This window comes from Prenolepis imparis, unplaced genomic scaffold (assembly GCF_030444845.1).
Source record: "Prenolepis imparis isolate NDT839.2.m4 unplaced genomic scaffold, iyPreImpa1.0 SCAF_12, whole genome shotgun sequence".
Lineage (NCBI taxonomy): Eukaryota > Metazoa > Arthropoda > Insecta > Hymenoptera > Formicidae > Prenolepis > Prenolepis imparis.
The window spans coordinates 7,023,364-7,038,222 of record NW_028141170.1 but is presented as its reverse complement, the minus strand read 5'-3'; the positions used below and the strand labels follow the sequence as shown (position 1 = coordinate 7,038,222).

At 37.5% G+C, this 14,859-nt stretch overlaps 2 protein-coding genes across 2 annotated transcripts; one reads left to right on the top strand and one right to left on the bottom strand.

Moving 5' to 3' along the window:
* The first annotated feature begins 440 nt into the window (after positions 1-440).
* On the top strand, positions 441-11,372 carry LOC145943631 (uncharacterized). Its single transcript, XM_083051292.1, has 6 exons — positions 441-874; positions 1,535-1,687; positions 6,179-6,423; positions 6,553-6,845; positions 6,961-7,228; positions 7,306-11,372. Exons 1-6 carry the CDS (start codon positions 734-736, stop codon positions 7,577-7,579), a joined length of 1,374 nt encoding a protein of 457 aa, XP_082907418.1. The 5' UTR covers positions 441-733; the 3' UTR covers positions 7,580-11,372.
* Positions 11,373-13,044: 1,672 nt separating this feature from the next.
* On the bottom strand, positions 13,045-14,533 carry Cpr19 (cuticular protein 19). Its single transcript, XM_083051129.1, has 3 exons — positions 14,464-14,533; positions 13,895-14,152; positions 13,045-13,759 (listed from the first exon to the last, which is right to left on the bottom strand). The coding sequence occupies exons 1-3, from the start codon at positions 14,476-14,478 to the stop codon at positions 13,322-13,324; spliced, it is 711 nt and encodes a 236-aa protein (XP_082907255.1). The 5' UTR covers positions 14,479-14,533; the 3' UTR covers positions 13,045-13,321.
* Between the last annotated feature and the right edge of the window lie 326 nt (positions 14,534-14,859).

Genomic DNA, 14,859 nt, shown 5'->3' with positions numbered 1-14,859 from the left:
AATACCTTCAGCAAGAATCCTCGCCGCACTTTTTCCACAACACTATTGGTTTCTACTATCGCAATCGTTCCGACAATAACCTATAAATTACGGAAATGCCGCTCTGCAACTCTAGGCACTCTCGTCCGTTGCGGTCGACAGATGGCGGGTCAATGCAGCATCGATGCCTGCCTAGAGTCGCTTTATTTCCAGAGTCGTATTTACTTCCGAGACGCTTGTCAACGAAATACTTTATTACACTTCGTAGACGTATCTCGTCTAGCGCGACAACTTTATATAAATATACAAGTAATATATGTACGTACTTTTGCTTATGAAAAGCTTTATATTCCAAGCGGAAATCAATTTAATATATTGAATTCAAAATTGGCGGACGTGCGATAGAGGCCGGAGACTCTACCTTACGTCATCAGGCGATCGAGAGGTCGAGAGCTACATTCGTACGACAGAACGGAGTAGAAAGTAGAAATGGTTGCGTTCGACTCTTCCGGTCGGGAGGCTTAATTTTCTCCTCGATTCTCCGTATTTCTCTGTATCTAGGTACTCGGCCGACTCGCGAATATTTACGCACGCGATCCTGCAATTCGCACTCGAGTCCGAATTTTCCTCCCTCCTTCGTAAGTTCCTTTTTCCGTATCGCGCGTGGCCGAATCGAGCGGCATAACCTATCTCACGATAATCGGTCGCCAGGCGTTGTTGCGTGTGTTTGTGTGCTAGACTCCGAGACGGCACAATGGCAATGAACGAGGATTTTAATTTCGCCGAGCTCTGCAGGCTCTGCTCGTTGAAGAGCAATCACCAGATGCAGATATTCGATAAGGAAGGCGAGCAACGGCAGCTGCAATACAAGATACGCTCCTGCATCACTACCTTGGTATGCATATAGGAATTTGCAAGATATTATTGTCCTGGTCAACGTGCTTTGGATCTTGGTCAAAGCGTGCTCGAGAGTTAGATAACTCTCGTATTAAGATTTTCAAGGATATTGCATTACGAGAGATTTTGGAAAAAATATATGTAAAATACAAAAATATAATATTGCGAATTTTGGAAATTATTCGAAATATTGAATATCAAAAAAGAGGCTTGTTGGGTTACAAATATTTAAAAACAGTTATATAACTGCGTTGTTTATTTGCGCATGCTCATCTGCATTTTGATTTATAAATATTGTTACATTGCTCCAATATTAATATTATTGATATACTCTGACTTTATTATATATAATGACTATTTCTATAAAATATAATAAGACTTATCGATTTTAAGACATTTAAAAATTCTATAAAAATACGTTAATATTCATAGTTATTAAAGTAATATTGCTTTTATTTCATATTTTCCATATTAATTTGGAGCACGAGTAAATACATCTAGAGTCTAGTTAAACAGCTGATTGTTATATAGACTCTTTTCTTTAAAGCTTTAATTTTGCAAAAATATTTGCTACAGCATAGAAATTAAGATCAGGCTCACAGTTTTGCCTTGATTATTCTTTCAATCGGAAAAAAACATGAAATTATTTTTTTTGCAGGTATCAAAAGAGGATGGATTGCCAAAAAATATCTGTCAAAGGTGTATCTACAAATTGGACATGTTTTATGAATTTCGTCTCAACTGCATTACCACAGAGACAATGTTGAAAAATTATGCTGACAATTTAAAGAACATTGCTGCACTCAATCAGGTAAAGAAAATTTTTTTTTCTATACAAGGGGAATTTTAAATTATAAGAAACTGAATGATTCAATTTATAACAATATGATAAAATGATATTTTTACTATTTATTGATACGAACTGAAATTAGTACAATGAAAAAACTATGTGTTTTATCGAGTTTGAATTTTGCGAATTAACTCTTTTCTGCGAAATATTTTATCGATATTAAAAATAAATAATAATAATATCAATTATGCTATCGTCAAGCAACATATATTTCTCTCGTGAAAAATCGCGTCAAATATAATAATATCAAATATAAAAAAATGACTAAAATCATTACTGCAAAACAGAGTATCTGTTTTTTAATAGAACGAGTGAAACTTGCATTTACGAGATCTTTCATTTGATCTGAAGTAATTTTATTAAAACTGATTAAAGTATTTTATTAGTGCATAAAGTGTACGAGACTCTTTCGCGATCTCGTAAAAGCACACCATAATATTCGTAACGCATTAAAGCGGTTTTATACCGATGTAGTTTCGCGTTTTGTACATTTAAAAGACTTTTTTTCTCTCTCTGCCTCTTTCATTCACTTTCTCTCCATAGTAACTTAGTAATTTAGAGAGACATTCATTATCATTCTATCTTATTTATCGTTACGATAACTAGACGCATTTTAAGATCAGTTAACTTGCAAGTAGAACTAATTAGACATCGAAGAAATCGGCCACACATTGGAGAAGAAGTCATCATCAATGAAGGGAGAATTCTCGTTAAGCGCCTATCCTTTTCATTCCATTCCATACTTCCGATAACGAGAGACGAGAGAGACGAGGACAGGGATGATCGGATGGGAGAGCATGGGTCCTGTCGAGAAGGGGAGAAGTTTGCGAGAGGGAAGAGAAGAGGAAACGGGCACAGGGGCGTTGCTGATCGGTAGCCGGAGGTTCCCAGATCCCCGCTGACCCCACGTTCCCTTCCCCGTCTGGTGCACCCCGGCGGCGCGCGATCTCAATAATTCCACCCTCGCGTATGTAACGGAGACGCCGGCGGGGAGGCAAGAAGGGTCAGAGAGAGCAAGAGCAAGAGAGAGAGAGCGAGGACGAGGGGGAAGAGCGCGACGACCGACGTCGCGGCACATCTATTGATCGGCGCGTCGCGACCGCGAGTTCGCGTCGTGCGCACAGAAAGCGAAAGTCGTAGCATATACTTCTTCTTCCTTCCGTCTCGACTGTTCCCCCTGGCTCCCTTCCCGTGTCTGCTTCTCGCCAACCCATTTCCCTTTTCCACCTGCCGTGTGCTTCTTCTCTCGTTTACATCACGTAATGTCCCTCGATTCCGCTGCATCCCTCTGTCATTTATGTTTCTCATCTCATCTTTGCCTTTTTTCTGACTTCTTCAGAATATATAAATGCTCTTCTGTTCTGTATTGTTCTCTATATGTCATGTGATGCACGCAGCACGTCAATGCTATTATCTACGTGTTTCTTAGAGGTTTCTTAAGAAAGGCTTGCGATTATAATTCTGCAATATCTTTTATCATACCTTTATTAATTTTTTTTATATTCTTTATAAGGATAAATGTGTTTACTCGCACGTTTCAAGAAAGCTTAGTCATAGAGAGCCATGATACAAATTCTATACTACTACTGTGCTCTTTATTATACTATAATTCTATTCTTATTCTTTCTCTTCTTCTCATCCCTTTCTCTCCTCTCAAGAACCCTTGCTTCTCCATTCCTGCTCTCTCCTGAAGATCCTAGGCACAGGTGCAACGTGAGTTGTCCGCACACCTCCGAGAAACCTGTTCCGAAACCCGGGATATCCCGACGATCGACGTACAGCCTCGTTACGTGGGTGACCCTTTCTTTCTCTCTCCCTCTCTCGCCCTCGTTCCGGAATATCGGCGGCGATGGCTTGTCGAAGGACGACGCGACGAGGAGGAGATCGCGACGATGTCCTCGTCGTCCCTGCCGTCTCGCTGCCGTATATGCGCGCGCGCAAATTCTGCTCACCCATCTTCCTCTCGCTCCTCCCGAGTTTCGCCTTCTCTCTTTCGCTCTCTCAATGTCAGTGTCAAGGTCAGCGGGCCGACGCACCGGTCGCCGTCGCCGCCGCTACCACTATCGCACGGCACACACAGCCGCCGATGCTTCTCCATGTATTTTGGTCTCGTCGGTGGTTTGTGTAACGTATACTGAGAGAGAAAGAGTGAGAGTGAATCATATAACGCTAGATCGTATGTATATACATTGGCACCCTTAGACGACACTCTTACGTCGTCTCCTATCCTTACCCCCTCTTCCTATCTCGCTTACTCCGATTTGGTCGCGCCGCGACCATCATTCGCTGTGCATTCCTGGGGATATTCCGGTATATATCTTCCAGCGTGCTAGCGGTCCTTCTTTTAGATCTTCGTCGTCCTCACTTTTCTCTCTCTCTTTCTTATCCATATTATTCTGGAGCCTCTCTGTTCTATCCCGTTCATTCTTTCCTTCTCCCTCATCAGCCGCGAAAGTGATACACACGAATCATCGTCGCATGCATACACGTAAACACACACCTTTCATTCTTCCCCGTCGACTGACCGCCCTTTTTGTCCTTCTCCTTCTCTCTCTTTGTCCCTCTTTTCCTCCCTTCCTCTTTCGATCGTGGTCTCCTCGTCGCGTCAGCGTGCCTGTGCGTTCACCTCCTCCCCGTTGCATCCCCGAAACGCGTTCCACGTCGACCACGGTGCATTCCGCGGGGAACCTCCGCTCGGGATCGTTTGTATCTTCGTATCCGCTCCGTTCGTGTGTGTCACCGGCTCTGTCTTACTTCGTTCTCTCGCAGTTTTCTCTCCCCTCGTCCTCATCATCATCATCATCTTCATACGCACGCAATCTCGTTTCTCTCTCTTTCCTTCTCTCTCCCCTCTTGAACCCTCTCTCCCGTCACCTGGTTCCGTCTTTCTTTCTTCTCCTCTCGGAGTCCGACAGCGAGGGAGCCGTCTCCCCGGCCGTCTCGCGCTTATCCCCTCCGCGCGCTGTCGGCTGCTTTTTTTCGTCTCTTTGTCCTTGCATCCTCCCGCGCCGGGAATCAACGGCGGCAGCGGCGGCTAGCTTCGCGGGTTCTCTGGTTCTCTCTCGCCGTGAACAGCCGCGAGATTCCTCCGACGCCTCGCGAAAAGCCTCACGAAAAAGCGCGTAAGGAACACGCGCGTGTCAGTGTTATCTACATCAGAGTGCATCGTCTCTTGTGCGGGTGCATCATCTCTTGTCGTTGTTCTGGACGTGTTCTGGATCCCGAGCAAGAATCTCGATCCTCGCCGAAAATGAGCGCAAAGTTTCAGTCGTAGTTACTTCTTCGGGATGCTGTGAAAATAAAAGAAAATAATCTCAATTGGAAAATCGTCTCTCTCTTCGATCGAAGGTGTTTCGCTCGATTCTCTATCGATTTCCGAGCTCAACGGCCTCTTTGGAACGTGGACAGGACTCCGATAGGTATAATATAAGCGCCTCCAAAAAGACGGCTGGCCCCGTCTCTTTTGAGAAAGAACGATCGACTCGTGCGATGGCTTCTTCTTTCTCCGGTCTCTTTCTTCTTTCGGAACGTTCCTCGCTTTTCGGCCATCATTGAGTGTTTTCTGGGGTTTCTTCTGGTTTGGTGCACATTTAGAAATCTCAGATGAAGAGATAGTTTTTGTTCCTTTATCGAGAGTTTTACGCTTGTACTGAAAATTTCTCCGAAAATGATTAGATATAAAAGATAAACTATACTAATATTGAATTAATTAGTGATTTTGTTTAGATTTTTCTCAAGACTTTTTTTCTAATATTTTCATCATTGTTCTTTCCTTCGCGAGAGACCTTGACAAAGCAATAACATGAGATGTATCGAAAGAAGGAGTGCGAGAATTCGCAATTGTGCTTTTACGTGAGAAGAAAAAATCTCAATTAAAATTAAAATTTCCATTCATAAAAGGAAAGAATAATTTACTGATGTTAAATAAACATTTTATAATATTTGCTTTAAAATAAGTACAGTAACATTATGAAAAATTGTGATAGATTTTAAAAAATTCCGTCCTACATCCAGAGTACGCAGATTTTCGAATCTTCGTAAAATCATTTTTAAACGTCATTACACGACACAATTTGACATAAAAAGAATCATACATAATCGGGATACGCACCGAGAACTTAACAATTATTTACGAACTTGCAATCGCAATTATATCTTAAGATAAAATAGCGCTTTAAATGCTGTAACATTATAACGCTGACGAGTCCATTTATTTAAAAAAATACGTATTTAGTAAAAATTATATTTAATAATTTTAATGCATGATTAATAAAATGTAAACAAAATTAAATGAAATAAAATGTTTGATAAAATTGCATTTATTTTACGTGCCGTTTGGACGATCATAATTTTAAGCCAGATTTTTGCAAAATAAATTCGCGTAGCATTTTTTTATTAAACGAAGAATTGCCGTCAATTATCGCGTGCGATTAATGAATGTAACGAATTTAGGGTACAGATAAAGACAAGATGTCAAACGGAGGACAGCAGCAGCAGCAGCGCTCGACTTACGTGGAATCGCACGCTCTAGCACACGCGGCATTGCAACAGCACATGGCCCAACAGGCTGCTCAGGCGAGATTAGCCGGACCTGGACCACCCGCGGCTCCGCAACCATCCAACCCCACGTTCACTTTACCAGATGACGGGCTCGGCTATGATGACGGGGTGCGAGTGCTGCGTGCTCTCGGATCATGGTATGTAAAATAACATATTTCGTTTCGACAGTCCCTTATTAGAGTATTTCTCTTTCTGCAAGCATCATCCTCTACCAAAAACAGATATAACACATGATATTGCAATTCGTTGCGTTCTATTTCTTGCAGGACGTCAGATTATCCTGCCGCAATGCGTCCCGGTAGCATGATGCCGGCATTTCCTGGCGCAACGGACCAACAGTTTAGAGCACCTGTGAATCAACCCTTACGGACGACAACGACGACGACGAATAGCGTCGGCGTTCGTCCGGGATCTGTTTCAAAAGCTACCAATACGGGCGAGCCGACTACGAAAGCATTTTCTTGCACCGTATGCGGGAAAGGACTCGCTCGTAAAGATAAACTTGTCATACACATGCGTATACATACCGGGGAGAAGCCATATTCATGCGAAGTATGCGGTGAGCACAAAAATTATCTCGTCTTGTAGATAGGAACCATTTTTAATCCTACGAAAAACTTTTGATTTTAAAGTGAAGCAAATAAATAAAGAAATGACTGCGTTCTGTGTTGCAGGCAAAGCATTCGCACGTCGAGATAAATTGGTCATTCACATGAATAAACTTAGACACAGACCTGGCGTTTCACCTCTCTCGGCGCCTACGACACCGAGATCCGATCAACAGCAGCAACAGCAGCAGCAGCAACAACAGCAGCAAGCGCAACAGCAACAGACATCGCGTCAAGATACTATTCATAAATTGAAGGAGGAGCCAGTGAACTGGACTTGCGAACTATGCGGACGGATGTTCGCTCTTAGAGAGGAATGGGCGCAACATGCTCGGTTAGTATTATTTTTTTTTCCAAAATGTCGATATATATATCTAGATATATTTACCTAATTTAATACTTTAATCGCAGATCTCATTTGGAAACATCCGCGCCGCCACAACATGCCGCCCCATACTTTCCCGGATCCGCGCCGCCGCCACAATCTTACCCGTCCGAGAGGAATTTCTGCTTAGTGTGTCGCACCGATTTCACAGATAAGGCCGAATTTTTATTTCATATACGCACGCATTGCGACTTGCACGCGCAATCGACGGGGCAACCGTCGAGCGGTAAGCAAGGCGACGCCGCCACGGCTGAGCTCATTGCCAGAGGACTTGTTGATCCTTCTGGATTATGCAGCTAGAATTACTCTTTCCCCTGTCACTACGTACCGTCGATTTGTGTCTTACCATAGTACAAGTTTTCTGCTCCACTTTGACCAGAAACTTTCGCATAGGGTGTCATGCATATTGTGATTGTAATGATATACATATATACCAACTTATCGATAATAGATACACAGTAGTACATTCAATAACGTTAATAGGACTAATAAGCTAAATACGCGATGTTGTTACAATATTCATTTAATTGACTTGATAATCCGGTGTAACTGATTTTTTTTCTAGCATATTTTTATTAGAAACTTTAGCACATGATGATAAAAATGAATCATTTACGAGACGTCTTCGTTCTGAAAAAATGAAGACGAATCTTACGTTTCAAACTTAATTATTCTCTTTTGGGATGACAATCCAAATTACAAGAAAAATTTCTTTTTTAATATAATCTTGGTATTTAATAATCTCATACACAACTTTATATTAAAGAGACGGTAATTTATGCATCTTAGAGCAAGTACATATCAGGACAGTTTATATAGAGAAATTATTTTCAAGAATACTACTGTGTATCTTGATACGAGATAAGATCTATCTCGTTATCGAAGAAAAGAAATTTAAATACTGACGAAATATTGAGAATGCACTATTGCGTCAATATTTAAAAACTATTACTTAATAATATACGTTCCTACATAGCTAGCTTCCCGCCATCCATAGGTACCAACACAGGTAGGTATTTTGTAACTTTTTAATATATACATAATAAGTTTATGAAGTTGTATTCGTATATAACATCATAAAACAAATGCACAGAGAGATTGATTATTCGTAATATAAGGAACACCATATTGCTGCATACTTTAAATTAGATAAAAAAGTTATACTTAAAAAGTTACAAAATAGCAATCCATAGCAGAATGTACTTCCTGATTACAGGTTTGTTCTCAATGCTATTATATTTTTTTATATATATGTGTATATACGTTTTACACTGTAACGTTATAATTTAGAGAATTTATTATTTCGATGCTATCGTGTTCTTTGACATAGATTTTGAAATTAAGAATAATGAGAATTGTGCCGTCGTTGACGGATTATATTGTTCGGAAAATTAATCATGTTTTATATTAAATTTTTATACAAGATGATTTATTTAAATTAATAATTTTAAACATTACTCTTTTATTAAATGTTTTCATATAATAAACATAAAAAACTGCATGATTTCGAAGATATCTTAATCACGCATTTTGTTTTGTTAGATGTCAAATATTCTAGATGAATCACATTTTACGCATAAGAATATTAAGTTAAAATATAATCTAAAAAAATATCTTACAAGATAATTTATATTTCTTATCAGAACAAAATTATATATATATATATATATATATATAAAATTATATAATTATATAATATTTTATATATATAAAAAAATTTATGTATGAAAGAAAAAATGTACGGTCCTATATCTTAAAAGATATACATAATTTTTAAATCTTGAAAAACGATTTCATTAAAGGTGTATTCCATGCTTGATGCTTCTACATGTTTTAAATAGAAAGCATTCAAAGTTTAGCATTAATTTGAATGCACCTCAAAAGATATAGGCAAATCATCTTGTATACAATCGTTTTTATATAATTTATTATTCAGAGCCATTCATTGGTTTTTTGTTTATATGTGTATTGAGACATGCTAGACCATCGTTGACTAGTAAATTATACGATATTTTTGGCGGAATTTTATGATCTTCCAAAGACAATGTATCTCTATGATGCATTGTCAATTTTTGTATACCAAACGTAGATCGCCGCTATGGTATAGCATAAGTGTTGACTGTGGGTCATATGTCTAAAAATGCTTACGCTGAAAACAAAAATTAAAAAGCGAGCTTTAATTTTAAGTGCGCGAGAAAATTTTTCAATATTTTAAAATCAAATTTTTAAAATTTTTTAAATTTTTTTCTAAGAAATAAACAAGTCTTTTATATGAGCCGCAATAATATCAAAAGAAAGAAAGAAACATGTGAAACACATGCTGAAAATCTTAGTATTATTGATTGATTTTTTTAGTACAAGTAGAATTTTATTGCTGTTTTTTTCTACTATGATATACTTATTTTCTATTGTTACGATCCTTGGGACTTATGAAGTATTAGCATGTACTTAATCAGGGGTATTGAAAAGATTTATATTTAGTTATTATACATACCATGAGAATGGACGCAAAAATATTTCTCTGATAGTTAATCATGAATCAAATATTGTAATGCATCGATAAAGAACAAAGAAAGATATAGTTTTTAAAATTCCATTTAATTATAATTAAAATATTTTGTTTTATTTAAATTCTAATTTTTTTAATTATAATAGATTAAAGACATTTTTTTTAGTTATATTTTATCTAGAGTTTCGGGCAATGAATTGTAATTATGCGAGTCGGGAAACAGTCTCATTGTTTTATCGATTTTATTACAAAGAAAAACATATGTATACAAATATGTTTATTATTTGCAATGGAAAATTAGGGACAATAATCGAGTTTCCAGCTGGAGATCGAATACATGCATGGACAGACATTCTCGAACATCTTATCGTGAATTTGCATTGTGAACAAACTATATCTTCCAAAAAAGAGCCGATTGGATCCGCTTGTTACGGCGCTTAAAAATTTCCTCTCTCTCTCGTCTCCCCCTAGAATAGTATCCTAAGATAAGTCAGTAAAATGCGCTAAGAACGCGAGACTGCCGTGCCTCCTTCCCCACGTACAAATATCCGCTTCCGGGTTGTTTTTTATTCGATGATCGCTTTTAGGACGTGCCTCTGCGTGATGTAAAAATCAAAAGTCGGAGCCTAACGCTGAGCATATATTTTGTGTAATATTTATACAATACTATGTCAGTAGGAGTAATCAATAGTGACAATAGTGACTGTCTTAGATTATCATGCATACGACAAACAATTATAGGAACGTTTCGAATTTTTATATCTGAATTTAATATTTGAACTGAATATTTTTAACGAAGATGTATGGTAATTTTTTTAACATGAGATTAATGAATATAGCACCTCGCGACATCGCGGGATGGATTTTTACTTTACGACGTTTATCGCGCGAAAAACTGCGAACGAAAGTGCCATCAAATTCAAATTAATGCCTTTGGAGTTGATGTTCGCGATATTTAGGAGATAAATAATTAACATTTGCCTACTCTAATCAGTCATTACATCTATCTAATAACGTTCGATAGGAAACACTAGGAGCAACTCGAGGTAGCATATGTGAACAAGAAATATATGCCTATATTACACGCTTAACCATGTGCGACGTAAGCACAATAACATAAGCTAGCACTTAAGTTCGCACTATAACTTTGATTTTGTTTCGGAGAAATTTTATACGGGAAAAAAACTAAATAATGAGGCGTGCAAGAGAATAAATGCAATAATTTCCACGGCGGTACGTAACGTTCGTTGAGGATTTTAAGGAATAGACGTATAGTGCCTTTTCTCTGGGACTTATCCATACCATCGGTCATCATTTGAATTCACGTGTTAGGGAGGCACATCGGCATAAATAAGACATTGAAGTAAGTTAGTGACTTAGAGAGATAAGGATGGCATTTATTTGATTATCGTTCTTCTGTTATGAGGAGTGAACGTTTTTTCGATGCCACACTGCCTCTATAGCAGCTGTTTTAGATTACTTTTTTATACTGTTGATGTCACGCGCAGCTAATCAGAGTCTGTATATTACTGCCATAATTATATAAAACGAAATGTATACTCAATATACCTTTATAAATAAAACACGACCAAAATTACATCGGATTTCGTATATTCATTATAACCGTATTTATATTTAACAATAAGTATATGAATCTTTACACGCGTAAGGATTTATTGGATACGGAAGACATAGAGAGATTGAAAGATAGTGCAACACGGTGAAACTATGCTATCAATTGAATCGGCGAGGTATTATAATGCTAGTTTTCTATACGGGCGACAATAGGTCGGGATGACGTTGAAATATTACGGTATGTGCATTTCTTTCTGTGCCCACCTAAGATTGCCGAGTTCCTGTTCGGATATGCAGGCGGTTCACCTTGTCGAATCGCGCCGCGCCCGTATTACGGGCTAACAATAATAATGGCTAGCCAACCGGCTTGACTTCGTTGCATTTTTATTTCTTCGCCCTTGCCCGACCCTTCTCGATGGCGTGGCACGCTCGCATTATCACTCGCAAGCCTGGATAATAAGATAATCACTCCTTTGTCTGTTTTTTCTTCCCGTGATCTCTCGTGTCTTTCGCAAAATAAGAACGATATCTTGCGGAATACAGTAGATGAGCGTGAGCTTCAATTTACATGACATTCATACTGATTTCAAATCAATTTTAATAAATAATAAACTTTTGTATAAATTGGTAATTATTTTATATTATAAAAACACACAATGAAAAAAAAATAATTAAGAAACATTTTTTCAATTCATTAATGTAAACAACATCACTTATTATTGAAAACTTAAATCGAGATTACAATAGTACTCGTGTTAAATGCATTTAATTAATAGTAATTGCGAGTTAGATAAAAAATTCGCGTGTTGCAATAAACATATTTCTCCCTAGTATGTTGCACAAATATATGTATTATAGGTATATATATATTGGGCGTATCCCCTTATTTTCTTCGGTATCGTGGGATTCTCAATTGCAACATCAAGAGAATGCAAAGGTTACCGGATGAAAGTGAATCGACCCTATGAAACACGTGATTGTGCTCGCATTTGCGCGAGAAATTGTTATGTGAGACGCAAACAGACGTTGCATGAACGAGCGAGATAAAAGTCATTCGATTCTGTGCAGTTTTGACGTTTAATTCTTCTATTAAAACAAAATATGGATAATATAAAATTTATTCCATTCAGAGATATTCTTACGATGATAATATATCTTTACATATTTAAAAAATAATTTTATTTAACTAGAACAACACAAACGTGCGCCATTCCTCAATTTTATATAAAAAAGAGAATGACATTTTTATATAAACTTTCTTTAAACTCGAATAATATTTTTTGACAGAAATCAGCTGATAACTGTCAAAAATATTAATCGAGTTTAAGGAATTATAACATATTATTTAAAACATATTATTATTTTAATTTTTATAACATATTCTTATTTAAAAAATTAATTAATAAATTAACGCTTTAATCAGCTGATTTCTGTCAAAAAATATTGATAAAGCATTAATTTGCTAATTAAATTTTAAAATGATAATATGATGTTATAAAATGTCAAATAGTAATATGTTGTAAATAATATGTTATAATGCCTTATCTGTGATTAATATTTTTGACAGAAATCAGCTGACAACTGTCAAAAATATTAATCGAATTTAAAGAATTATGACATATTATTTAAAACATATTATTATTTTAAAAATTAATTAGCAAATTAACTCTTTAATCGGCTGATTTCTGTCAAAAAATATTAATAAGGCCTTAATTTGTTAATTAAATTTTAAAATAAATATGTTATAAAAATTAAAATAATAATATGTTATAATTCCTATTTTTATTTGAAATCTTCTCTTTTAATTAATTATGGCAGCTCTTAATCTGCTAAGATTCGAAGTTATGTGTGTGCGTGCTTTTTTTTTATCAGACTGAAAACTTTACTTACGACTTAATATCTCGTCGTAGATGTATCGCCGCACACATTTCCCATTGTTATTATAATTTAAATGCCACTTAACTTTTGCTGAACGTGTAGGAGAAGCCGTCGGGGGTCCGGTTGAAGTTGAGCTTCCCAGGCGGATAGAAATTGCGGGGTGCTGGGGTCGTTATCGCGTTGTACTGATGAGGCGCGGGACGAATCTGAGACTGATAGTGCGGTTTCGGAGGCGCGTACGAGGGTATGCTTTGTAATTCCGAGGGATGATGATAACTAGGTTGCGGCTGCTGCCGATACTGATACTGCGGCGGAGGCTGCGGCTGGTAAACGGCAGGCTCCGGCTCATAATCCGCCGGTTGATACTGCTCATAGCGACGTGGATACTGAGGATGCTGAGGAGCTAGTGGTGCGTAATTCGGGGGTTGATAATCCGGCGGATTATACTGCGACAGCGGTACATATTCCGGCTGCGGTGGTACCTGCGGAGGTGCGGTGGGAATATGGTCCCCGGTCGCCTATGAGACGAAAAGAAGTGCCCGAGAATTAATTTAACAAATTCCCTCTCCCGATTAAAATTAATTATAAAATAAAATAAAATAAACTAAATTTTTATAGCTCTATATAAGTTAACAAACGCGCATTTTGCGTACCTGGAAGCCATTCTTTCCCGCCGTATAAGTCACAGTGCGCCGTTGCCCGGTTGGATCGACATACGAATATGATCCACGTCGATTACCTTCGACATCGCTTTCCTCTTTAAATTCAACGCCGTCTTCTTGAGAATAGGCTGCACCAAATGTGCCATCGCCTGCGAGATATCGCGCGTCGCTTAAAATCGCCGCTTGATGCGGCGATTGGTAACGAGGCTCTTGACAAGAAACACTAATGATGACAGTCAACAAAATAATCTGCAATTAATCAAATAAATTGAAATTCAAATATAAATTAGAATTAAAAAATCTGAAATAAATGAAATATCCATATTTCTAATTCAACGTACGATGGAATTTACTTGCATCTTACATTGTAATCATCTTTTATCATCTATTATAAATGCATATATATTTTCAATATATTTTATACATAAATTTATGTATAAATTTATATATAAATTTTTATATATAAATATATCATTTTATATTCAATTTATTTTGAAAAGATTGTTAGATAAATGTTGAAGCGCAGTTTAAGGAGATAAATACTTGTGAAGAGAACTTACAAATGCAGCGCGCATGTTGAAGGAATAATGGATCGTTTGGCAGCGGGAAGTGCAACAATGTATCAAGAAATCGACGAGAGGGGCGTTTTATACAGCAAGTTGGTTCAGGGCAACCCGACGAAGAGACCTTGATGGCAATCCGCGTGGATCATACCGGTCTTCCACCACACCCGACGAACATTTGCTTATACAGGCTAGTCCTCGTACTTTCCCCTTGATAACTTGGACTGACATTTCTTCCAGAGGCTCGCGAGAAGAACAAATATCTTGCTCGTAGTTCATAGTGCGACATAGTGTCCTAAAATCTCCGATATTAATTTTAATTTGCTTGTCGATGAAGTTTTAACTACTTAATTTTTTATTTATAATAATTAATAAATGAAACGCGCATTTCTA